This window comes from Fringilla coelebs (genome assembly GCF_963513975.1).
Source record: "Fringilla coelebs genome assembly, chromosome: 9".
NCBI lineage: Eukaryota > Metazoa > Chordata > Aves > Passeriformes > Fringillidae > Fringilla > Fringilla coelebs.
Window position 1 is genome coordinate 14,216,652 of NC_140067.1, and position 25,610 is coordinate 14,242,261.

The window sequence follows — 25,610 nt, forward strand, 5'->3', positions numbered from 1 at the left end:
GCAAAACAAGGAGTAACAATGGTCTGTTTACATTCTCCCTCTTCCATCTGTATAGTTATTTGTGGTTGGTTACAGTGTTTTATAGCTGCCACAGGAAAAGTGGAGACAATTAGGAAAAAAATATAAAAAGAAGAATATATTTGAAGAAAGATGTTATTTAACCTACATTTTTGCATTACAACAAATGTGGGTGTAATTTTCAATATCTCCAGTCTCAGGCTTAGGACCTGAAGTTTCCGTGGTCTTGCTATAAAGACAAAGCTGATTTGCAAAGTCCCAATGCACTCTTGTGTTCAGATTTCAGAAGTGTATCTGTGTTTAATATGTTCCTAAACATATTTATATGTTACTATCTCTTTTTTTCCTGAATTGCTAATATAAACTCCAGTCTGAAGATCTGGCTGTCCCACTGATATTTCTATTTTGCTGTGTTTATAGTCCCCACTACAGATCCTCCACAGAAGGAGGTATAAAGAAATGCCCCACAACCACAAGAGGTTGCCAAAGATTTCTTTCCCTTTTGACCCTGAACAATCAGCCAAACAATGAAGTGTAAAAAGTGTCAAACTAATTAATTTTATTGTGCATATTTCTTGAAGAGATAGAAACAGTCTGTGTGGCCTGTATAATGAAGGGAATTGTACAGGAGCAGGTTTCATAATTAGCCAGTCTGGATCGAAGGTAGCTGGTAGATTGAGTCTCACGGCTCAGTGAAAATAGTTTTGTTGCTTAGATATCCTGCAAGGAATTTTTTATTTTATTTTCCCTGCATATGACCCAATAACATTTAGTAAATAATTTGTTTAATAATGTTCTTTCTCTGATGCCTGTCCAATTGTTTAACATATTTGCTTCTTGTTTTGCTAGCTGTGGTCAAGCAACACCTTTTGTGGCAGTGAAAATTGCCAGTGACACGGAACACTGCACCATGGCACGGTAGTGCATTGCTCAGATAAGCCAAGACAAAATTAATTTATCTTGCCTACCTTTTCATGGCAGACACTAACCTAACCTGCCTCTCTGAGCTCTTGTATCTTGCTCACAGCTTTGTGTAAGCACAACTTCAGCGTGCAGGACTGGCAAGAAATCCTCCACTGGAGACAGTGCTGCAAGCTCACCGTGTGTGTCAGAGAGCTCCTGGATCTGTGCAACAACCTGTATTTCTTGTAGTACTTTCAAATACTTGGTGACAGGGTTCAATGGCCAAGAGTCTCTGTCCCACTGGTTGTCACAACAGTGTTGCCAGCCTTGTGTGTCCCAGGCCAGAAGTCACCAGTGCATCACTTGAAATAAGTGCTGATTGCTGTTCTTAATTACTTGGTCAATTAATAGCTGTCATAAAGTTTTACAAGACTACTTAAACATTCCTCATTATACCCAAGACTGGTTGCCTCCATTTTAGCTGTAACTGAGGAGAAGTAAAGAGCAGTGGCAAGATGCAGAGAAACAGCTGTACCATGCAGCACTATAAGCACCTCAGCAGCCTGGCTGTGCACACACTCATTTCAGTGGTGTAGCAATAAAAAGGCTGCAGATCTGGTTCTCATTTTTTGACTGTAAACAGCTTTAATTCAGTTTTGCCTTCATTGTGTAACTTCTGTATTTGCATATCTGTGTATTTCTGCTACATGTTATGAAACATGTAGCAGACTCTTTGCTTCCCAAAAGAGACTAATAATCAACAAAATAAACAGTATAGATTTTTACAGGATTTGTAACTCTAAAAGCCTAAGGGCTTTCTTCAAAAATGCAAGACCATAAGCCACTTACTCACCCTCAAGTGCCCTAACAGTATGCCCTGTGTGAGATGTTTACTTTTTGCCTATTATATATATATATATTGATAAGGTTTTTGAATTTAAAATATTGTGTTCTGTTTGAAGATGCCAAACACTCAAGAAATATCTGCCTGTCCCAGTGATTCTGTGCTGCCTCTGCTGCCCACTGCGACCCTTTTGACTGGCCAGACTGGTTCCTGCCAAAGGGGATGCGTGGCGTGGCCCTCTGCAGTTTCAGGGGGACCTGCTCAGCAAAACTGACTCTGCAGAAGTGCCCAAACACTGGACCCTGGCTTGGAGAGGGAAGAAAGCTGCTGCCATTTGTGGAAACCTGGAGTCTCTTCTCAGCATGCAAGTTTGGCTATTCTGACCCTTGGGCTCTGTTCTGGTTAGACTAAATAAGAACATTTATTATACATGAAAATTGTTTGCCGAGGGACTAGGAGAGGCCAAAAGCAAACATTATTAATCCACTAAACATTACTGTACTGCAGCCAAGTTTGTAACAAACACAGCAGTAGGGGTGGTGGTTTGCTATAAATTGCCCTGCAATCATTTCCACAAGCCGAGGCTCCGTCCCAGCACGCCTGACACGCTGGCAGGGCGCAGGAAATGCAGACACAGCCTCCCCACATCCAACCCCCCTGCACCAGGGCATCTCCTGCCCTCCCCACAGCCAGAGCAAGGGCAGGACTCTTCCTCCCTGACACTGCTCAGAAAACCTGGCTGGTTCTTCTGTAAACCCCTGCATCCCTGAGGATCCTTCCCTAATGCTGGTAATTTTGTGTCAGTAGGGCAGCGGTTTGCTGCATTAGAACAGTGCAATTTTACACAAAGTTAATGCAAGAGGTCAAAGGATTAGACATTGAAGAAAAGCTAAAAATAGAAAAAAACCCTGAAGGATTAAAAATTTAATCTGTGTGAAGTTTAATTCCAGCTGAGCAATTACAATACTGGAAAGCAGGCAGAGGCATGGCAGCCTGAGCCCACTTCACAGGGCAGCCTTTGTGGTGGAATTGCTCCGGGTGTCTCCACAGCAACTGAACATACTCTGAGCTCTCATGATGGGAGCGATGAGCAATGTATTGGAGAATTTCTCAAGGGCTCTGGGGCTCCATGCCAGCTGCCTTCCAGCAAGTCAAAGGAAGCTTTGGGAGCAATTTCTGTGAGCTGGGAACCTTCTTCAAGGCATGCTAATGCAGCCTGGTACTTTGTCTTGTCATAGGGGTCTGCAGGCTTACTTCTGACTAATGAAATACTCAATAACATCATTGTGAGAAATTTTTTTAATGTATCAAAGCATCCTTGGCATTATTAGCATAGCCACATAATTACCCACAGAGAAACTTACACCCATGTGTTAACGCCCATAAATTATTGTGCAGATTTCTTTTATACCTTTATTTTCAGTTTCTGGAAAGGATACATCACTGGGTACTTAATATAGTCATTGCTTCAGAACATGTAAGCTGCCCATGCCTGCAGTAAAATGTTCAGGAGGCAGAGTGGCGCTGGCAGCGTCATCTGAAAGCTCAGGAAGCCAAAGCCTAACTGTGCTCAGGGTGTGATGCAAGAATATGATGCACCTCTTTAATTTCACAAGAGGTTTCTTTAAACGACAGGAATTAAAAAATGAGAATGGAGATGAACAAATTTGTGTTAGGCTGAGAAATATTTGTGTTAGGGTGAGAAAAAGCCCTTTGTAGCAGGGAAAAAATTCTTCATAGTAAAAGGCAGAGAGCCTGATCTGAAATTCCGAGCTAGGATAGCAATATCGGTGTATTCTACATATCCTGATACCCAGAGTTGCTAGCCACGTGTGTCACATATCTAACCCTTTTTTATTTAGACTGAAGATACCAGATTATAGATCTAATTTTCTGAATTTCCTCATAATCCTCACAAATTTTGCGTGAATGCTGCAAAAGAAGTGACGTTTGAACCAAGCAATCAGTTGTAGCACTTTTAGATCTTGGATTCAGACAGCATGACAAAATTTTTTAATGCAGACCCATTGTATGCTTATCTTTATGGTCTTTAACTGATTTATCCCAGTATTGAGAGTATGCTATTCTATGCATATATAATATGTTCATTTTACTAAAGCTGTTAACTAAAAAACATTACATCTTGAAAAGTATATCTTGCTTTTTATGAAGAGCTGTGTTACACTTTTATTCATTATTTTAGCAAGTCCTTTTGATTTTATTTTTTTCCATTTGTGTTTGCCTGACATTTCCACACAAGGCATCTGCTGTCTATTCTGGTTCTCTCTAAGAGGGATAAAAGTAAGGAACATTCTTCCTCTCCTTTGATCACTCTGCAGCCTGGGAACTGCAAACTGATGTTCAAATATTCAAAGCTTACAGAAGCAGAGCATAGTATTTAATGTTGCATGCTGGAGTGCTGGCAATTGCTACAAGTGGCTCACTGTAGTACAGTAGTTTCCAGCATTGCCTCATTTATTAATCATAGAAATGTTGCATGCAAATTAGCCAGAGAGTTGTGCCTCATAATACAGTAATCCAAAAATCTGTCTTCACATGTATTAATGCCCACAAATTTATCACATTATAGCACTGCATGGTTTCTCCATTACATTCCAAAACCTGCCAAAAGCTCACTAAAAGCTGTGTCACTGAGTGTTTTCTTCTTGTTGCTTGCTTATGACTTTCTAAAGAGTGAGAGTATTTAGCTCCAGGGCACTTTTGTGTCTGCCATTTTCCAGGGTTCTTTTTTGGGCTAATGTTCTGTCGGCCGTATATCAATATTTCTCTTGCTATAATGCAGTTTAAAAATGTATTTTTTCGCTAGTAGGAACATGGTAAGCACCACTGTCCTCCACTTCAGCACAATTTCAGAAAGTCTTCCCTGCTCTGAAAGCTGCTCCATTTCACATCCTGACCTTGTAAATCCTAGGCACTACGCAAGGAAAATCTCATCTTTTAATCTCTTGCTTTTTATCTACTCCAAATATTTCTTTTCAGGAAGGCCAAGGTGAGAATGAAGGAACTGAAAATTTTGCACAGAACATTTTGCAAAGAAAGAAACACTTCCCAGCAGATAGGGACAATTTGTGCAGTTGTATTCCCAGCTGCTCACCAACCTGCCAAAAGATGGGAATAGACAGAGAAATGGCAGCAAAAATTGTTTGCAGGACAAAGGAAGAAGAGGGAACAAAACAACTGGAGGCAAGCAAGAAAGGGGAAGCAAGGGAAGAGCAGAAGGAACATTGTAATGGTCAACACCAAGGGAGTCAGAGACCTTGTGTGTTGGGATGGAGAAACTTTTGGAGTTAGCTGTGCAAAAATCCAGTTAACAGGATGTTTCATTTGCTATGGTAGTTACCTAACATTTAAGCATTTTGCAGATTCAGTCTCCATAGGCTACACCACAGAGATAAAAGCAAAAGGCATAAACTGAAGTGACTTAGCCAAGTGGTAAAAAACCACAGTGCAAACCAACACCCGAGAAAGTCATTGCCTCTCTGTTTCCAAACCTACCAGAGGTGGGGTAAGGTAAAGCCAAATGCATTAAACAGGTAAAAGTAGGAGGGAGAAATTCATAAGGTAGGCTAACCTGTTTGAACCATACATATTTGAACAACATGCTAAACCATTTTTTTAAAAGAAGGAAGCTACTATTAAGGTTTAAAGCCAATGTACAAGTACAATAAAAACAAGAGATGCAAAACATTCACAGGAGTAACTGCAGATCATTTCATTACAGCTGGTGACACTAACGTGAGCTGCATTCATTCTTGCAGCACTGAGAGTACCACAGGCAAAAAGAAGTAAATACAAATACAAAAGAAAGTAAAAAGAACATACATAGGGAGTAGCAAACTGATGCCTTTAACACTTTGCTCCTGGGATTATTATTCTTATGGGTATTTTGTACAAAATGTAGCCTTTTATTGTCAGGTTAAAAATCAAGCTTTGTTTAGAAACCTCCCCAGTTTTATGGTTTTTTTCAGTTTCATCTCTGATCCTACTTTGCTCTCCTACATTAAAAAAACCATCACTGGTCTATAGTAGTTTCTTACTGCACTGAGTCAAAATCAGCAATCATTCCTGGGTATTACTTACTGTCACTTGGCTCATGGTGGCTGTTTTGTCACCTCCTGGTCTCGGATCCCACAGAGGAATAATGGCAGCATAGAAGCTGAAGCTCTATAAAAAGTGTCATCCTAATATCAGAGGAGGAGCTAGGCATAAGGGGTTGGCTTCACAAATGTAAATATTTCATAATTTATTTAGCAACGTGGCTTTGCTTTTTCCCCCAGGCAAAAACTTTAATAAAGGAATAGGTCTACTGCAACAAAGGAAACAACAGCAAGAAACAGAGACAAGGACACATCCTATCCCCATTAATATCAGCAGGAATTTGCCTTCATCTTCAGTGGGAACAGAACTTCAAAGACACGGGAATCACCCATACAACCTGAAGGGTAAAATCTGAACGTTCCATAGTCTCTGACACAAGCTGTGTTTGAGGGTAGTCCTGATGAAAATGTCCCCAGCAGGAGTTGCATGACCTTGGCCTGCCCGTGACCTTGTCCCTGGCGCTGGCAGGTGGTGTTAGGACAGACCTCAGAGAGCCACATGCCTTGACAGAAGAACCTCTCTGAGGCACATGAGCTGGGCACAGGCAAAGCTCCTGTGTCTCTTTGTTCATGGCTGTACTCTCAGTGCCCAAATCAGGAAGGAGTGATATCCCCACCTTTATAGGTATATTTTTTTTTTACATCTCAGTAGCTTAAGATATTCTTTCAAAGCCTGTCTCTGGCAGAATGAAAGCTCTCTCTCCTCAGTCCTGATTTGTGTTGTTTGAACTGAAGAAGATGAGTGGTGTGGATATAAAGAATAGTTTCTTCTCTAGGAAGATTTAAGATCTCCCCTGAAGACTAAGAACATATTTTAGGTGCACACGGCCTGCTAAATGCTGGGAATGGGGGAAAACCAGGATGAGGGAACTCCTTCCCGGGCATCTCTGCAGGTCTTGTTTTGGTAACCACACCATACAGCAAATAAAAATTCAAAGAACAGAGGTACTAACAGCAGAATTAGTTTTCCTGTTCTTCCTTTGGATAACTCCTTGGGCTTTTTCCATTCCTGGGAATGCAAAATATTGCATGGCATCAAGTTGCTGGATGAAAATGTGTATAATGTACAGCCTGGGGAGGTTAGGTTGCTACACTCTTGATGAATTTATTTGCTCCTCATAGTCCTATTTTAGTTCTGTGAGAAAAAGTCACCCTCTGTCCTTCATTATTTACTGGTCACTAAAATAAGTCTGACAATATAGACTCTTTCAAATAAACCAGATTCCAAAGAACAGTAGGAAAATGTTCCATGGGAGTGTGTACTCTCCATTGATTTCTAAGTGTATTTCATGTTTGGTATGGTGTCTGCACCCCCAGACCACTGCAGCCATATCAGGAAAGCAATGGCAAGCACTTTCAGAAAGCCCCTTTAAAAGAGGTGTGTTTAACACATTTGTATGTCTGTGTTCTATACAGCAATGATTTGCTGTTGCTGGGTGTAAAGAGTTCTGCAGACAGCCTTTAATAAAGCCACAAATATGACTGCAAAATACAAGTTCATGCATGTTTTCCATACATAAAATTTCTTAAGGAATCCAAAGCCTCTCCTGGAAAACTATAAGAATATTTCAAAACCTGTGCTTTTTACAAGTAAGACCCATATAGTATGTCAGAATATAAAGCTGGGGTTTTTTGAAAGATCAAGCACTGCTCAGGACCCTGCAGGTGCAGAGAACTTGGGATTTCAATATTTTTTGTAATAAAATGTTACATTTCTTTAATGCTGAATTCCTCTGGTTTTCAGTGCCTTTATTGTTAACTCCCAGCACATATGTAATCAATCTAAGAATGGAGGAGCAGAGCATGTGGTTTGGCTGCTTTGAGAATCATAGAATGATGCTATTTGAATCTGTGGGTTTAGCTTGGTAAACTGAAATGTCTGTCAGTGAGACAGATAGTACAGGAAAGGTGAAACACTGCATTTCAGATAAAAAACTAATCTGTATTTCATGGTCTCCATCTCCTCTGGGAATATGAGGCCAGTGCTTTGTGGGATCGAGTGACATTGCTAAACATAACACTGTGGAGCACAACAGGTCTGATTGGCTTACTTAGACCTGTGTGGTAAAGGCAAACTGAAACTGAGCAGCTTTGTGGCCCTTACCACTTTTACCATAAACAAGGTGTCCTTCCTAAGCAAGGGAAGTTTCAAGGGCCCACAGCATTTGAAGTCTTGTTTAATTTAAATGTAGTACTGCATAAAGTATTACAATAAGATGAACAGAGTAAAAATTAGAAGAGCCAAACTCTAAACAAATTTATGAGTGCACCGTACAAATTAATACATATGTGTGTAAAGTATCCAGAAGAAGAGAAATATGTTCTCTCTAAAAGGATGTAGGTGTGGCTACTGCAGTGTAGCAAGGAGATTAAAAAAAAATCCTGTTGTTGTGTTGTGTTTGAAGTATTAATTAGAGTCTGGCGTCAAGTTTGAATGATAACTATTACTTTCTTCACACAGATTTTCTAAGCTTGAGAGACCAGTTTTCAAAAGCTCTCTAGCAAAGCTATTATCTTCCCAGCATTACTTTGTCAGAAGAATCTGTGAAAGGTTCATCATGGAGGGTGAGTCTGGTTTTTTCAGTATCTTCTGAAAAATTGCCTTCAAAAATGAAAGTCAGCTTTTCTTACAGTAATCTTTCATAATTACAGATGAAAATTACACAGTTGGCAAATTCTCAACCGGCTTGGAATCTGGACCTAATGCATTCAAAGGCACAAGTGTTTAAAGTATTTCACACATAGATAGTTAGCCAATATTCTCAATTAGAATGCATGCTTTTGTTCTTAAAGAAAACCACCCATGCTATTTCTTTCTCTGCTGATACAGGATTTATCTGTTAGTGCTTTGAATTTCCTGATTTGGGTACTCCCAAAAGGAGTACTTCAGATTCCTATAGCACCCTGTCCCAGATAGCTCAACACTGAAAAGGGTTCCAATAAGTCTTGTACATGGATGTATGAACACACTATATAGAAAAAGAAATTTATACCTGCAGAACTCTGGTATTGTGAAATACAGCATTCAAAAGTGCTTAGCTCCCTGAAGTATGATCCAGGATATGCAGGAGGGGTACAGATAAGATGTGTGCCTATGGGTGGAAGGATAAAGAGTGTTTTATGGTAACAGACTCAAACAGCTCATTTCCTTCCTTCTGTGGGTGCCCTTCCACTACACTACAGCAGTTCTGCTGCTAAACGATTTTTCTGAGTTTGATCTGTTATTAGTCACAAAATTATCCCAGCTTCATGCTAAGCCTTTACCTAGGCTTAGTTACAAGGGTGTTCTCAAAACCTGGTGAGATGCTTTTCACCCTCAGTACATAGCTTGGTTTCTGCACACAGTGTTCTGCTAGTGGATATGTAATGGACATATGCAATGTCTTTTCCAAATCACAGCAGGTGGAAGGAAGCCTGCTCTGAGACTACCCTGGAACATCCAGTAGCATTGACATTTTAGGTAGTGGCGGTTAAAATTCTTGGAAAAGCAAGAAGAAGGACTTGAAGGCCAGAGGATTCAGGGAGTTAGCAGGAGCTTAACTGGCATCAAAACATGGCAAAATAAAAAGAGTGAAGAGAGTTATCTTCTGCACCTTGCTTTTTGAAATGAGAAAAATGGAAGCAATTTATGCATGTAAACAGGAAGGGAACAGCACTTTTCAAAGAGTTTTGAACTGCAGAGCTGTGGAGTGCCGGCTTCTTCCTAAGGCAGAATAATACCCAGAAACTCAGCCAGTGGGTGAGGGCATTGCACTGACATCTCACCTGAAACAGCAGAGGTTTCCCTTTTAATTTCTGCCAACAGGCTTGAAGGAATGAAAGATCCTGAGCCCAAAGGAAAGGAAATCGTAGTGTCTCCTAAAGGATGGACTGCTTCCTGATGAGAAGGTGCTGAAGACATGCTGCTCTCCATGCAAAGCTGAAGGGGTGCCCAGGGAAACAACAGCATGCCCAACGGGTGTGGTTAATCCTTGCCAGGGGAGCAGGCTGTTCCCAGGACTACCGAGCAAAATACGGCTGAAAGAATAGGTGAGAACAAAACTTTTTTTTTTAAATATTAGCCTCAGCCTGGATAAAAACTTGGAAAATTATACATGTAGTTGTAAAAAAAAAAATAAATCTAGAATGACATGCTAAAAATCCTCAACAAAGGCCTGTAAAGAGACTACAATAATTTGAGCACTATATTCTACTTAGGATTTAAAAACTGTATAACAGAATTTGGTCTAGATAAATAACTTGTGTGCAGGATCTAGAGCAGTTTTGTTGGGAGCTCCAGCAATGCCATCACTCTGTCTCTTAATGACTTTGAGGTTGGTGTCATATCAGCAGTATCAACCCTGCAGGCTGTGTAACAAGCTAATGATGCAACACTTGAGGAGGAAGGTGGAGGTGCTGGTAGAATGACAGAGTCCCACCACACACACACCGTAAGAACCAACTGAGATTACGTGAGGCTGCAGTCAAACACGAACCATTAAAGACACTGCTTATTAAAATCACAGGCCCAACTAATCTGAATTTATATAAACTATCTAATTAACAGATTAGAAAGCCTGATATGACCTGTGTGATCTTCTAGTCTGACTTCTGGCATAATGGAGAGCAGATTTTCCTGAACTCATCCTGTCCGAACTAGATTGTATCATCTTAAGGGGGGCACATATATCTTGATATAAATATCAACAGAAAATTTACTATAATTCTTGGTAACCCTCTCAATGATTTATTATGGGTAACTATAAATTAAGATTGCAAGTCTTGGATCTTTGTCTGCCTGAGCTAAGGCATGGATTTTTAAATGAATATTTACACCATAGAATGGTACATAAAGGGCCCCCATTAACTTTCTCTTTGATAAGCTAAGTAGGTGGAACTCCTCGAACCCCACATTAGAAGGAGAGTATCCTTTAATCATGTCTCATCTCTATCTATGAAATCCTTCTACTTTTTCATCACTCTTTTGAATTTAGGACCCAGGTCCTGAACAACATTCCACCTTTCCTTGCATTGGTACCAGATAAAGATGAAGTATAAATCTCTTTATCCTTTCTCAATATTTACTTGCTTGGGCAATCAAGAGTTACTTTCCATATTCTGGTCACCATGGCAGAGAAGTAGCAATTGTGATCTGATAAAATTCCATTTCAGTGACTTTGCTTTCCAGCAGAGGACTTCCTAGGAGATTTGCTGGGGCCTTGTTCTTTCTGAAATATATATTCTGCTTCTTTATTTGTATAAGGCAAAAATGCTCTCTCAGTGATTTTGTAGAAGAATAAGGTTCAAAGGGATGTATCAGAGCTTACCACAAAGTAATTGTGAAGAAAGAGACTGAGGACAGGACAGATCTCCTGAATCCCATACTGGCACTACAGTACTGCACATTTCCGTGTGAGGCTGAGTGACGGAGGCCATGGCCATGCATTGTCAGCTGATGGATAGATTCCTGGGATCACATTGAATGCTGTCATTTCTTTCCAGACGTATCTAAAAGTTGCCTGGCAAAATAAAAAAACAGGGTTTGAACCACTGAGTATGACTCTCTCCTGCCAAAGGTAACCATGCATGCCTTCTCTTTCATAAATAATTCCATGCGAGCTTAGGAAATAAAGTATTTTTCCAAGCGGGAGTAAAAAGTGGTTTGGGATTTGGAAATACAGACAAAGGAAATATTATTTTAGTTAATCCTTCCTTGTCAATTTGCATGTAACTTTTACTGAAATGTGCTTTTAATTCTGTCCTCTCTCTCCTCCTGCAGAGAACAGTCTGTGTCGGGTAAGCATCAAACTTGTTGAACCGTGCAGACCAAGCAGAAGAGATCCTGTGATAGAAGGCCCAATGTAAGACCAAATTTCATTATGAGTTTCATTTCTTTGTTCAGTCAAACCCTGTGCACCAGTCAGGATTGGCTCTGACAAGCTTCCACTGTAAAATTATACAAAAGAGGCTGAAATCTAGGCCACAGCTAGAAATAATTCTTAGGAAGCTCTCTGGATTTCCTGGAGGGTAAGGTGTGGCGTTGTGTGTGGGAGGTAAACGCCAGTGTTTTTCTGTTACCAATAATTATGTGCAGCTTGAGTCTCAGTAATAAGAGCTACATATGCATGCTGGAAAAAAAGAGTTTATCTTACACTGGGATTATACGTTGCAAGATAAATGTCTTACATTGCTTTTATCTTTGTTATTTTGTGATTAGCACTTTAAAATGTCCAAAAGTATGCGCATATTTTATCAACACATAAGAAAAAAATACAGTTACTGGGAGTTTGTGACATAAAAGAGAAAGAAATCTTGTAAATCTTCATATCAGCCTACCACTCTGTCCCCACATTTTGGAACTACTTCTTGCACTAGCATTTGTTTTTATTGGCTTCAATAATTTTGCTTTTGATGTTTTTTATGATCACTGCCAAATACAGAATACACTTTCCAGAAAGATATCCTGAGGTAAACGCACAACATTGAAATATCAGTCTGAAAGGATTTGATAAACCAATAAAGAAAAACAATCTTATCCAGGGAAAGGGGCTTGGTAGCTAAAATAAAAGAAATACTGCAATTCTAATGGCTATTAATCAAAATATAGCAATACAAATCGGAAAAAAATGCAACTTTAATGTAGCTAAAATGTAGCCTGTAAAAATATTTTAAAAGTCCATTCATTGAAGTGTCTAACCCCCTACCATATGAATATTATGGAAGATATTCTACAATTCTTATAAAACATTTGAAAGGGCTTTTTCTACTTCATTTTGAGGTTTCATAGCATCATAGGTTTTCAGGCCAGAAGAAAAAACCACAGGTCCCCAGCCTGACCTTTTGCATGGTACAGGTGATAATTAGATGGAGGGATGTGTCCTTTGGAAAAAAAAAATCCACCACCTTGGTTTAAAGAATTTGTGTGAAAAACAATACTTCACAGACCTACCTATCAATTTGTTTCCCAGGGCTTAATTAATTCAAGGGGTTTCCTGTTTGTTTTGATTTTGGTTTTTAATCAAAAAAGATCTCTTGACTCAGTTTTGAAACATTGCATCTTCTAAAAGATTTGTCTGTTAAACCGAAGATTTCTATGATTATTCATGTAATTTCAGGTGAGTTAGCTCTTCCCTGATTCATTAATGGACCAAAGAGATGAAGCTTAAGTCTCTTCTGTAAAAAGGGCTTCTAGATCCCAAAGCAACCCACACAGTTCTGCTTAACCAGTTTCTCAGTTTTTGTCTCAGTATCAGGGCAAGACCTGCTGCTCCACCAACAAAATCCCCATTGCTGCAGTGCTCCCCACATGCATTCACAAGGATGGCATTTCTGTGTGTCCCTAACTGCATTCACTCCTTTTCATGATGCAGCCCTCCCTCAGGTAACTAAATTATGTCTTTCTTTCCTAGCAGTATTAGCCTGCACTTAACTGTACTAAAATGAACATTGTTCAGGTTAACTCACCTAGATTCTGGGAGCATTGTGGACTAATTTCTTATCATGTATCACTTTACAACTTCTGTTTCTTACACAAGATTATCTTAAAATTTGTAAAATAACTAGTATCTGTCACTAGCTATTTATAAATATTTCTCACTTATTAATAATGCCAAGTAAAAAAATGAACCTGACTATTTTTCTCAATTTAAAATGTAAAGTATATACTAAGAGCCAAGTGTAATATAGCCAGACACTGAAATGTGTTAAAACAGCGGAATATTTAAGCAATATTTTGCTTATCCTCAATAAAATGTGCGTTGAAACCATGGAGTTAAGAGCAGTCTTCAAGGGGAAGGGAATGACAGTTTCACTGGACACCTTTTACTTTGTAATAAAATAATCACCTTATTTCTGTAGTAGCACCTACAAATTATGTTGCAATAATTTTGAACAGGGAGATAATTCTTCTCTATCTGTGGGGAAACTGCATCCAGAAAAAGAAGCAAAATTATTGGTTATACCAAGCTCTATTTATTTCAGCAAAATTATTCCACTACTACACAAATATGCCTTAATATAAAATAACAGGAATTAAATAAATAAAATGAAAACACAAGGTAGCATATTCTGAGAAATATCTGCCTAGAAATAAGTCATACTCTAATCTTGGATTAACTCCTTCTTATTCTATACATGAAGGAGTGTTTTATTAAGGCAGCCCAAGCTATGTGTAATTGCACCAGCAGAAAGATACAAGCACCACTTTCTGCAAAGAGAGCCACACCTCCCAAGAAACACAAGTTTTTCTACATACCCACAAGGCTGATGAAATGTTGCCATTGACTATCTTCCCTTTTACAGGATAATTCTTTAGAAAAGGGTAGGGATCTCCAGAAGCAGCACAATGAATTCAGCAAAATACCAGGTTGGAAACAGTAGATGCTTCTTCAGTACTTTGCCATGGGTAACTATTGGATAAACTTCTCAAAAAGTCTAATTGTGTCAAAAATACAACTTTATTGTCCATAGAATTTCTATTTGGGGAAGTATTCCAGTTTTCTACACGGGACACTTGGAACTCCAGAACTGCCATGATCTTTTTTTTTTTTTTCCAGCTTATATACAAGTAATGCATTACCTAATATTTTAAATCTACTAACCAGAAGTGCTGACACACTTGTAGTAAATCAAACACCCAGTACTAGCCAGGCCAATCTGTCCAGATTAAGATAATGGCCAGCTATGCCATCTTGATAAGTCTTGTGGGAAAAAATTATTATGTTGGTTATAATCACATGTTTACTACTCTGTTGGTATCCATACATAAAGTCATTTTTTTAAACTCAAGTGAGTTGAAAACTGGACAGCCAGATGCAGCAGAATATGGAATTTCCATAATTTTTAAATAATACATTTGCAAGGTTTTTTTGCAAGAATTCCTTATAAGATGCCTTCTTTTTTAAATCCTCTCTTTTGCTTAATTCTTCTTTAGATTATGCAAATCTTGCTCAGTCAGGCTTCCAAAAGCTTTGCTTCTTTTGCTTTCTCACATGCACATAACCACACACACGCTCTGAGATGTTTGAGCACTCGAACACATCACTACTCTTTGCACAGTGTTTCAGCAGGAAGGTTGCACTATGAGCTGCTGCAGCTTCAAGAAGAGCAGGAGGGGAGAGCCAGGGAGCTATAGGTCTGCAGCCTCACCTCTGTCCCAGCATGAGTGTGGAGCAAACACTGCTGAACACATTTCCTAGCACTGGATGGACACCAAGGTGACTGAGAACGGTGGTGCAATGTGGCCTTGCCAAGGGCCTTTGATGGGAAGACTGGCTCAACAGAAGAGGAAGAGCAGGACTTGCTGTTGACCCCGACTTTAAGGAGGCCTTCAGCATGGACTCCCATGGTGTCCCTGCAGTCAAATGGGTGAAATAGGGAGTGGAAAAATGAACAAGGTGGATGGGTGATCAGCTGGGCTGTGCAGTGGAACAGGTGTTGATCAGCAGTGCTAACTCCACATAAAAAGGAGGCTGGTTACTAATGGTGCTCCTCAGGGACCTGTACAGGGGTTATAACTCTTAATGTCCTTTTTAATGGCATTCTCAGCCTGCTTGTTCAGATGTGATACTTTTTGTGAGCAGGGGTGTCAATACTCAGGAAGATAAAACTGCTATTCAGAGGGGTCTTTGTTCTTTTTTACCATTGTTTTCTTTCCTAAACCTAGGACTTCTTACACAAAAGTGTGAAGATTGTAAAGAAACTTTAAAAAGCAAGAGCACTACAGAATGAAAACTAAAAAAATTCATTTGGTCTCCTTATTGACCCACAGTACACCAAATTTTTTTGAACACTCTGCATTCCTCATTTGCTGGGTAATGTACCTGAAATCTGGTATCTGGAATGATCCTGAGCATGCAGACATTAATTGTGAATCTAATTGAATATAGCTGTGGTTTGAACACATGGTGCTAAATATTTGTAAAATAATCTTTAGGTGTCTTACACTGGCCATTCTAAGTGTGTTTGATAAATTTTGTTTTGACAGACTAGTTTAATTTTCCCATCTGTATAATGGACATCATGCCCTCTTTCCAATAAGCATCTTAATGTTCATACACAGCTCAGGTACTGTAAAGAAGAGCAACCCAGAAAAGCATATGAAAATAAATTTTTTGGTGTTGTGTTATGGGATGAGGACAGGGTATTGAGAGCATATAGTAAGACCTAGTGTCCATCCTGAATTATTAAACAATACCAACTTTATTATGCATGATACCCATTTTATCCATTAGAGAGATTGCCCTGGGTGACTGAAAACACTGAAATTAAAAGACTGTAGACAAGATCCACTAAGGAATGCAAGCCTGTAAGTCTCAAACAGATGACCTGAAAAACTACCCACACACTTCCTGCATAGTCACCTGGTAATTTATTGAAATGCACTCCTGGAGAAATAGCTTTGGGTATGCCTGAGTCTGGGAGCAATGTGGAGAGAGCTAAGCAGTTCAGCATTTATTTTGTGCTTACTCCTAGTTGGGTGAACAAGAGACTATTCTACAGTGGAGGCCCCAGATGGCTTGGTACAATAATACACACCAAGCACCACTGGCTTAGGCTGTCCACAAAACACAATTGCAGGCTTTCTCTCAGAAAATGATGGCATGGATGCCCATCTTTCATAGGACAGCATATTGTGGTGGGCCCATGCCCAAGTCTTTCCTCATCTGAAGAGAAGTGGGCTCAAAGACAGATTCTCCTGCCACAGGAGCATCTCCCAGAGCACCACTCTGACTATTCCACCCTGGTGAGGCCACATTGTTCATTCTTCACTGTGCAAAAAGCCCAGCAGAGCATCAGGCCAGGAGTGTAGATGGAACGAGACTCTTCAGCTCAGAGATGAGAGCATACACAGAGAAACTGAAGCTGATTACAATTCATTCTCTATAACTTGTTTTTGCTGTGTAACTTTTAAAGAAAACTACAGGGAGAGTACTGAGATCTGGCCATTAGTCAAATCCTGTTTCCCTTCACAAGGAGAGTGCCCAGCCTAGCTATTTGATTCAGCATTTTCTAGATCTTATTTGACACACAGCAGTAGCCTCAGCTGGAAGAATGAAGACACTTCTCACCTCAGAAAAACCTGCAGGCTTGTGGTTTTAGTGTTCCATTGACAGGTAAGATGATAATCTCCAGAGCCTGGAAAGTCCTGTCTTCTGTATCCTTCTTCAACTCTTCAACTATGAGTTAAGCAAAGCCACTGTCACTAACTCTGCTGCACATTCCATGGTGTTCAGCAGCCCCTGGGACACCTAGCAGAGAGAAGCTGTGAGTGAGGATGAGGGGCCTGCTGAGGGTTCAGATGTGATCAAAGCTGCTCTGCAGTCTCAAGGCTGAGGTGCTTACAGGCATAACAAAACCAGACCTTCGGAGTTCCACTTCATTATCTACACAGCACTGTGGAGGGAAAGAGACAAGTAGTATGTGCTCTCAACCTTCAGGAAAGCAAATTTAAAAAAAAAAAACAAAACAGGAAAATAGCAAAATGATGGTTATTACATAAAAACAAACAAACAAAACCAAAACCAACGAACCAACACCCCCCCCAAAAAAAACAACAAAAAGAAAAAGAAGAAAACCCCACACCTCCAAAACAGTTCTCTAAATTATTGAATCCAAAGGTACCTTGCCCTCTTTTCTCACCACTTTCTATATTTTCTTACTTAATATCCTTTCCCCAGATGATTTTTTGTCATTTTGACTTAATCTCAAAGTGTTTCTTTCAATTTTTTGAAATGACAGAACAGAAAAAACCAAAACAGTACTCTATTGATACAACATGAAATGATGCTTCACTACTGAGCTGGGTTAATTTACAGAAGTTTTCCTCCAAAATTTCTAAGTGCTGACGTGGAATCAATGTCTTCATTCATCACTATATTACAGAGAACTTGCTTGTTGAGGGGTTTTGTATGGGTGAGTGGGGGATTGTTTGGGTTTTGGTGGTTTTTTCCCCAGTTGTTTTGTTTTTAACCAAGCAGCTTCTTCCAAAAGACTTTTTACCTTCCAAAAGGTTTTTTTGCAATGCTACTTAAGTTGTAAAATAAGAGTATCCTGGTAAAAATTGTTATTTGCACAGAACTGAGTTCATTGCTAAAAAAGACCCTGGAACTTCTATGAAAAAACTAAAGTAATACTATGCATGCATTTATTAGTTGGGCCTTCTATTGAAGTTATAATTGTACCTTGTCAGTGATCTCTACCAAATCCTCAGTGTGTTTCCGGTGTCTTGTCGTTGTCCCTCCCCTGCCCTAAGAAGTTCTTGTATTATTGTGTGTCATTATTTTGTTCCTCTGAGTCCTTGGAAGAAAGGTATTTGAATAATATTAGGAGGTTGTCATCCCTCTTGCTAGGAGGGAGAAAGATAATATGTTTTTTCCTCATGTAAGCACTCAGTGATCCCAACAAAAACAGCATTGCAAACTGGAACTACAAACAGCACAGAACTTGCTGTATGCTCTGCTAATAGCAGTGATGGAAATCTCTGCTAATGACTTTGAGAAATAACCTTGCAATCTCTGACATCTGCATCAGCTAGAGAGATAAAGTTACAGCAGTCCTTGGTTAACATATTCTCAACAAAATCCTCTCAACCTCAATTACCATGGAAACTACTTATCCTTAAGGCAGTAAGGATAGCTGAAATATTTTCTCTTGACAAAAATGGGAGCGAGGCCAGAAATATATGGGATTGTGCATAATGAGGCCTTTGATCTTTCATTTCTGTGTTAAGCAGAATAATCTCAGTGAAGCAAGTTGAGTTGCAGAACAAAATTTGTTTATAGGACAGAACAAGGCCTAAGATATTCTCTATTATTCTGGTTATTTCTAGTTTTTTTTTCTTCATTATCTTCCTATATTTATGTTAACAGATTTCTTTTTCCCTTTTCTAAGGAGAGAAACATAGTAAAGACAAATGGTACTTGTATATAAAATTAGTAGACATCAAGCTTTGCAAAAATGCTTGGGACAAATGGAACTAAGCAGTCCCGTTGAGGCTCAGAATTTTGCAGTCTGAGTTTAAAAATGTCTCCAATTTAGAACAGGTCCCCCCAAATCCCTGAGTACTCAATTTCTATAAAACACTGTGTAGTCTTTGCTGTGCAGAAGCATTTGCATATCTCTAAGCATGAAAATCAGCTCAGGAATAGAAAAATTCAATTCTGACTTTACGTAAATTGAATCTCTAATTTGCTGTAGGAGTCCTTGTTTCATTTTAACATCAAGTTTTAAACAGACTTTAATGGAACAAAAACAACTTTTGGGAACATTTTCATCAAAACCCCTATGGTTCCTAATAAAGAGGTGCTTCCCAAAACTGAGGTCACTGTGAGCAAAGGTCTGAATGTGAAAGTGTGCACAGGCACTGCTGGGCCACGATGTTACCTGCAGTAATGTAAACCCATCAATGTGCCACCTTTGCTCAAAGCTTCCCCCTTTGACAGCTACCTCGGTTTATAAAAAACACTGCAGCAATAACCCCTATGAAATACACTGATTTTATCTCCAGGTTCGCTGTCTGCTGAGCAATGAGCCCGTACATGTGGTGGGTCGAGGGAGGTGACTGCTCTGCGCTCAGCCTCGAGCATTGTGCGCAGTTTTGGGCACCACAGCGTAAGACATGAAACTATTAGAGAGTGTCCAGAGGAGGGCAACAAAGGTGGTGAAGGCCTCGAGGGGAAGCTGTGAGGAGCAGTGGGGGCACTGGGTCTGTGCAGCCTGGAGGAGACTGAGGGCAGACCTCACTGCAGCCACAACTTCCTCGGGAGGGGAGGAGGAGCAGCAGGCACTGATCTCTGCTCCGTGAGCAGGGACAGGACCCGAGGGAATGGCCTGGGGCTGAGTCAGGGCAGGCTTAGGTTGGATATCAGGAGAAGCCTTTGCCCAGAGGGTGTCTGGGCACTGAACAGCTCCCCAGGACAGCGGTGACCACACCAGCCTGCCGGAGTTCAAGACGTGTTTGGACAATGCTCTGGCACATGGTGTGACTGCCGGGGTCCTGAGCAGGGCGAGGAGCTGGCCGGATGATGCTCCCGGTCCCTTCCGCCCCGGAACGCTCCGTGACGGTGAGCGCAGCACGCCCTCCCCGCCCGGAGCGCACCCGCCCGCCGCCCGCGCCCCGTGCAGCGCATGCGCGGCGGGGCAGAGGCCAAGGGTGAGGGGCCGGCCCCGCCCCGCGGCAGCACGGCCATGGCGGGCGAGGGCAGCGGCTCCGTGCCGGGGGATGGCGCCGGCCCGCCCGCCCCGGAGCGGGTGCTCTTCCCGCCCACCTTCAGCGTGTCCGAGATCAAGAACAAACAGCGTCGGCACTTCATGTTCCTTCGCTGGAAGCAGCAGCAGAGGAAGGTGGGGCGGGCTGTTGCCGGGGGGTGGGGGAGGCCCGGGCCTGGCGGGTCTGGCTAACGGAGCGCTGTTCCTCTGCCCGCAGGAGAAGTTGGCCCTCAAGAAGAAGCGGAGGAAGGAGCGAGAGGCTCTCGGAGACAAAGTAAGGGTTCCGGCCGCAGGAGCCGGCGTGGCGGCGAGGCCCTGCTCGCCAGGGTGAGGGTGCTGCAGCTCTGCCCGGAGCTGGGCCTCCTCAGCTTCGTGAGCCAGAGAGTTTCTCCACAGACTTCAGGGAAGCGGAGCAGTGAATAGAGTGAGGGTGATAAAACACTGCAACAGGATGCCTAGAGAGGTGGCGGATGCCTCATCCCTGGACAGGTTCAAGACCAGCTTGGAGGGGCCCAGAGCAGCCTGGTCTGGTCCAAGATGTCCCTGCTCACTGCACTCGAATAGATGGCCTTTAAAGGTCCCTTCCAGCCAAACCATTCTGTGATTGTATGCTCTCTGTCCTCGCTGGCTGTGGTAGCCTTCAGAGACACTGTTGTCTAGCAGAGGTATCAAACAGCTGATTTCAGAAATCTTGTTGCTCCTGTGTTAAAATGATGCTATAAACAGGTAGGATGAGTTTCAAACTTAATGACATAAAACCACTCCTGAAAAGTTGTCTCTGATGTGATTGCTGTGGCATTTGTGTTGATATTGTTAGGAATTATACTCCAATGTTAATTTTTGTGTAGATTAAAACAATCAGAGCTGACCAAACCATGCCCAGACCAGTTTTCTGCTGGATTCCAAGTGTAGCTGTGAGCAAAGGTTTTGCTTCCTTCCTGGACTGATTGAAGATAGTCAGATGTGAGTTCCTGTATTACAATAGTCTCACTAGGGTAGTGTAAGTTAACAGGGTAAATATTAAAGGCTATTAGTCATTAAATTCTAGATATCAAGGTTAAAATATGTTGCAGTTGAAAGCAGAATCCTTTTCTTCCACAGAAGAAATAAAAATGGAAAGAAAGTTCCCCTGGTTTTTTGTTTTGCTTTGAGAAGTGACATTGTTCCAGTGGTACTTCTCTGCATCTGATGCTCTCTGGTGTCCCATAAGCTGAGCATATTTTAATTAAAGTTATATAACTTCTTTTTTAAAAGTGGCATCAAGTAAATAATACTTGCAGTTCTGTGTAGAAACACAAACAATATTGTGGTAGTATGAATGTGGTGTTTGCAGTGCATTTAATAATGACATCAATATGTTATGTTAATAAACTTTATGTGTTTTAGGCACCTCCAAAAGCTGTACCAAAGACTATTGAAAATCAACGAGTGTATGATGAAACCACTGTAGATCCCAATGATGAAGAGGTAACTGCATGTGCTAATAAGTTAACCATTGTTGTTCTAACAAGGGACATAAACTGATTGATGAAACTGAATAATCCCCACTTTCCTGTTAAATTGTTGATGAATTACTTTTTAAACATAATGGGTTTACTAAGGGGTGATGTCATTCTCTCATTATCTGTATTAAATAATTGCTATACTGATATTGGTAGTAAAAGCTGCCCGTGTTCATCACACTAAATTCTTAACAACGTGAAAACCACACGCCTTCGGGTGATTAATGACAAAATAGATCTTGTGATTTACAATTTAGATCACATTGAACACTTATTCCTCAAGTATTTTGTACATGGTGGATTTAACAAAACTTCTGTTCTTCCAGGTTGCTTTTGATGAAGCAACTGATGAATTTGCACCATACTTTAATAGACAGACTGTTCCCAAAATTCTTATTACAACATCAGACCGGCCTCGTGGGGTACGTATGTTTCACTTGGAAACCAAATGGTTATAAGGTACCAGGGTTTTCATCCTATGATTGTTACATTAAAACTGAGGATAATAGCATTCACATGGATTTTTTCTGTCATTTTATTTAGTGCCCAACAATAACCTTGTACGTGTATGTGATCCATTGGTTTCTCCAGCACTGTTTGTTTCCTCCATTTAAAAAACCCCAACCTTGTGCATGTGTTCTTGTATGGAAATGATCAGCACTGCCTGATTGAAGAGATTACTGACATTTTTGAAAACCATAAAAGAAATTGCTTTAAAAATAAGAAAAAATACACCTCAAACAGTTTATCTGAAAACTCAAGACATGACTTCATGAAGAAATAGTTATATTGTATTTTGAGATGCTGTGAACTTTTTGTAAACCAGTATCCTTTATAAATGATGATGTAAGCTTTTTGCATTTCCCTGCTTTCCGGTGATGGAGGAAGGGGAAAAAGAAGTCCTTAAAAAATCTTGGTGTGCTGCATTCTTTACTGCAAATACATTTTTTTGCACTAACTGAATGAAGTAATTTAATAGCTTATTTTCAGATCTTGATAGAGATACTGGAAGTAATATATGCTCAGGGAGTGTAGTTGGAATGACCAACGCTCTGTTCTCCTAGCAGCTGAATTCTGCACACTGCAATTTAACTCCCCTGTTTTGCAGAGAACAGTGAGATTCTGTGAGCAGCTGGCTACTGTCATACCCAACTCACATGTCTTCTACCGAAGAGGGCTGGCTTTGAAAAGAATCATTCCACAGTGCATTGCAAGGGACTTCACGGATTTAATTGTCATTAATGAAGATCGCAAAATACCAAGTATCCTTTTGTGTATTTTTCAGGGAAAGGAAACAATTCTGTCGTGTGCATCAGAGATCTACTTTATTCCGTTTTCTTTCTCTTCACAGTGCAAGTTACAGAGCTAAAAATAAGTGTGCCAACTTGAGTGTCTGATGGCTAATGGAACCTGGACTTATTAAGCAAAGTGTTGGCGCTTTTTTGTTGTTTGTAGTGCATGGTTAAGCACTGTTATTATTTCAGTAAATTTCACAGTTTGATTAATCAACAAGTTTTTCTGACCAGGAAGATCCTTTTTTATTTCCTGGCTAGATAAAACATTACAAATTCATTAAATGAAAAAGCAATAGAGGATAGCCCTTGTTGGCATGTAACGGACTTCCTTCAGAAAGCTAGTTAACTAGTTTGGGAATGTATGTTTTAAAGTACAACAAAACCTTGGGCATAGATTATGGATCTAAACCTCTGGTGTAATACTGCATTTTGCATTGAATGTTCCTCTGTAAATTATGTGCTCGATTTTACCAGCCTTTTTTTTTAACTTGGTGCACAGATGGTCTTGTTTTAAGTCACCTGCCTGATGGTCCAACTGCTCATTTTAGAATGAGTAGTGTGCGTTTGCGTAAAGAAATAAAGGTGAGAGTCCAAAAAATTTGAAAAATGGGTTATCTGTTGGTTAATGATCAATACATCCAGTCTACTTCAACTGTCAAAACTGCATTTTGATATGATTCAGCTTGATCTTGTAAATGTGTTTCTTTGGTAAGCTAACAGGAGGCTAAGGACTAGTGTAGTCTTCCTAAGTGGCATATTTCCATTTTCAAGCTTATTTGCTGTATTTCTTTAACTGCCAAGTGTTTCATAATCTGCCCAGTGTTTTTAAAATCATGTCATTAAATGGCAGATGATAACCTACATCAGTAGGAAATACCCCATGTCTAGCATACACACAATAGGGCATATAAAATCAGCAGTGTAAATGGTTTCATTAGATGTAGTCTGTCTTGAATAAAACCTAGTTCTTCTTGTTCCTATAGGCCTGTCACCTCTTCCTAGTATTGCATACTTAGCCCTAGGTAATTTGCAGTAAAATGGGTTTTCTTCTTTGAAATAAGTAATCTCTAATTAGTTTTTATTAAAGAAAGCCCATATGCTCTCAGTCCCATATATCCCTAGTTGGTAGGAGTACAGAGGGAATACTCCTATGATAGGTAGAGTGCATTGTCTACTATAACAGGTTCTGCTAAGAGTAAAAGATGGTGCAGGAGAAAACGTAAAAATATTTGTGCATTTTCATTGAATTTATATGGTTGAACTAAAGATCGTTATGTTACCAGCTGCTCCTTTACACGTTTATGAACTTAGGTTGTGTTTGAAAGAATGATGTGTGGTTTTGGCCCTGTCTTCCTATTTCAAACACTTCTTTGGTAATGCATTAAAATCCGTTTTGCATTCAGTCTGTTCTTTGCATTATTACTCTGATTTCAGCGGAAAGGGAAGGAGCCCACGGAACACGTCCCTGAAGTGATCCTGAATAATTTCACAACACGGCTCGGCCATTCCATTGGCCGCATGTTTGCTGCTCTCTTCCCACACGATCCTCAGTTCATTGGAAGACAAGTAGCTACATTTCACAACCAGAGAGACTACATCTTTTTCAGATTCCACAGGTGACATTTTCCACAATACTCATTTACAAGTGAGAGAGAATACTCTTGTAACTAAATTTCTAATTTTCATTCTTTCCTTCCCCAAGATATATCTTCAAGAGTGAAAAGAAAGTGGGAATTCAAGAACTTGGGCCACGTTTTACATTGAAGTTGAGGTCACTTCAAAAAGGAACCTTTGATTCCAAATTTGGAGAATATGAATGGATTCATAAGGTATGTCTTAGTAATGATAATTGTCCTGCTTGGGGAGGCTAACATGAAATGTAACCAAAAATCTTACCTAGAAAAGCGGTATAAATGCAGTTCTCAGTGTTGAAGTATTTAAGTATTTAGAGGTATATCTTGAGAGTCATGCAAAGCAGAAACATCCTGCTGTATTTCAAGTAAAAAATAAAAATAGCAAGGACAATGAATGTCAATATACCATAACTACTTATTTGCAACTCTACTGTACAGTAACTACATTTCACTGTCTGCCCTGCTATAAAAAGCAGTGGTCATCCTTGTTTGTGTTTCTTCCTTTTGCATGAACTTTTTGGTAAACAACTTTCCTTTTAAATTTCAGCGTCGAGAAATGGATACAAGTAGAAGAAAATTCCACTTGTAAGTGAAATCTGCCAATTGCTGGTGACCAGGAATACAGCAGCTGCTTTGAACTATGGATGATCTTGGACTACTAAATAATGATAATGATACTGAACAATATCTGTCTGCAGAAAGACGAACAAACAGCAAACATTAAAACTTTCTACAGCAGCAGATCAATAGGATGTGCCTCTCTTCCTGTTTGTAGCCGGCGTGACAAGGACAGTGACTTTTTCCAGTTCAGCAGGAAAAACTATGGCTGTATTTGAGCAACTTGTCATTTAGCTGTCACTAAGGATTTTCCCGAAGTGCTGCTGTGTTGTAGAAACCGATTATGCTTCACAACATCAAAGACAGCAAATATGTTGGTTAAAGAAATTTTCAAAATAAAATATTTCTAGTTTTACAGTTCCATTTTATTTTTTCTGTTAACCCAGACATCTTCAGTTAATCAGGTAAGAGATGAATATTTGAAACTTATTTCTCACTTACAGTATGCTGTTCCTGAGAGTATGGGGAGAGTTTTCCAAAAACGTTCTCCT

The 25,610-nt window shown here is 40.1% G+C and overlaps 2 protein-coding genes across 4 annotated transcripts in view; both read left to right on the forward strand.

Moving 5' to 3' along the window:
- DNASE2B (deoxyribonuclease 2 beta) overlaps positions 1 to 17,998 on the forward strand; it is a 42,982-nt gene extending 24,984 nt beyond the window's left edge. The window contains exons 10-14 of one of the 3 annotated variants that reach the window (XR_014616390.1): positions 868 to 936; positions 6,064 to 6,228; positions 8,345 to 8,448; positions 9,689 to 9,912; positions 11,642 to 17,998. Coding sequence is in view for 1 of the 3 variants with exons in the window: in XM_084211633.1 (XP_084067759.1) it covers positions 868 to 912 (45 nt within the window). In the remaining 2 variants the exon portion in view is untranslated. Of the gene's footprint in view, positions 1 to 867; positions 937 to 1,883; positions 2,120 to 6,063; positions 6,229 to 8,344; positions 8,449 to 9,688; positions 10,554 to 11,641 lie in introns of those variants that run through there. The other 2 variants (XR_014616391.1, XM_084211633.1) reach the window with 2 other exon arrangements.
- Positions 17,999 to 19,779: 1,781 nt separating this feature from the next.
- Positions 19,780 to 25,538, forward strand: RPF1 (ribosome production factor 1 homolog). The gene is made up of 9 exons (XM_084211489.1): positions 19,780 to 20,205; positions 20,288 to 20,344; positions 21,457 to 21,537; positions 21,899 to 21,994; positions 22,681 to 22,834; positions 23,367 to 23,449; positions 24,302 to 24,483; positions 24,570 to 24,696; positions 25,049 to 25,538. Exons 1-9 carry the CDS (start codon positions 19,990 to 19,992, stop codon positions 25,088 to 25,090), a joined length of 1,038 nt encoding a protein of 345 aa, XP_084067615.1. The 5' UTR covers positions 19,780 to 19,989; the 3' UTR covers positions 25,091 to 25,538.
- Positions 25,539 to 25,610: the final 72 nt, after the last annotated feature.

Excerpts from the sequence above, each read along its gene's own strand:
- RPF1 (XM_084211489.1), top strand. The coding sequence starts at position 19,990 with ATGCGCGGCGGGGCAGAGGCCAAGGGTGAGGGGCCGGCCCCGCCCCGC. Across the intron at positions 22,835-23,366 it reads TGAAGATCGCAAAATACCAA|ATGGTCTTGTTTTAAGTCAC; the intron begins GTATCCTTTTGT and ends CTTGGTGCACAG. Across the intron at positions 23,450-24,301 it reads GTTTGCGTAAAGAAATAAAG|CGGAAAGGGAAGGAGCCCAC; the intron begins GTGAGAGTCCAA and ends CTCTGATTTCAG.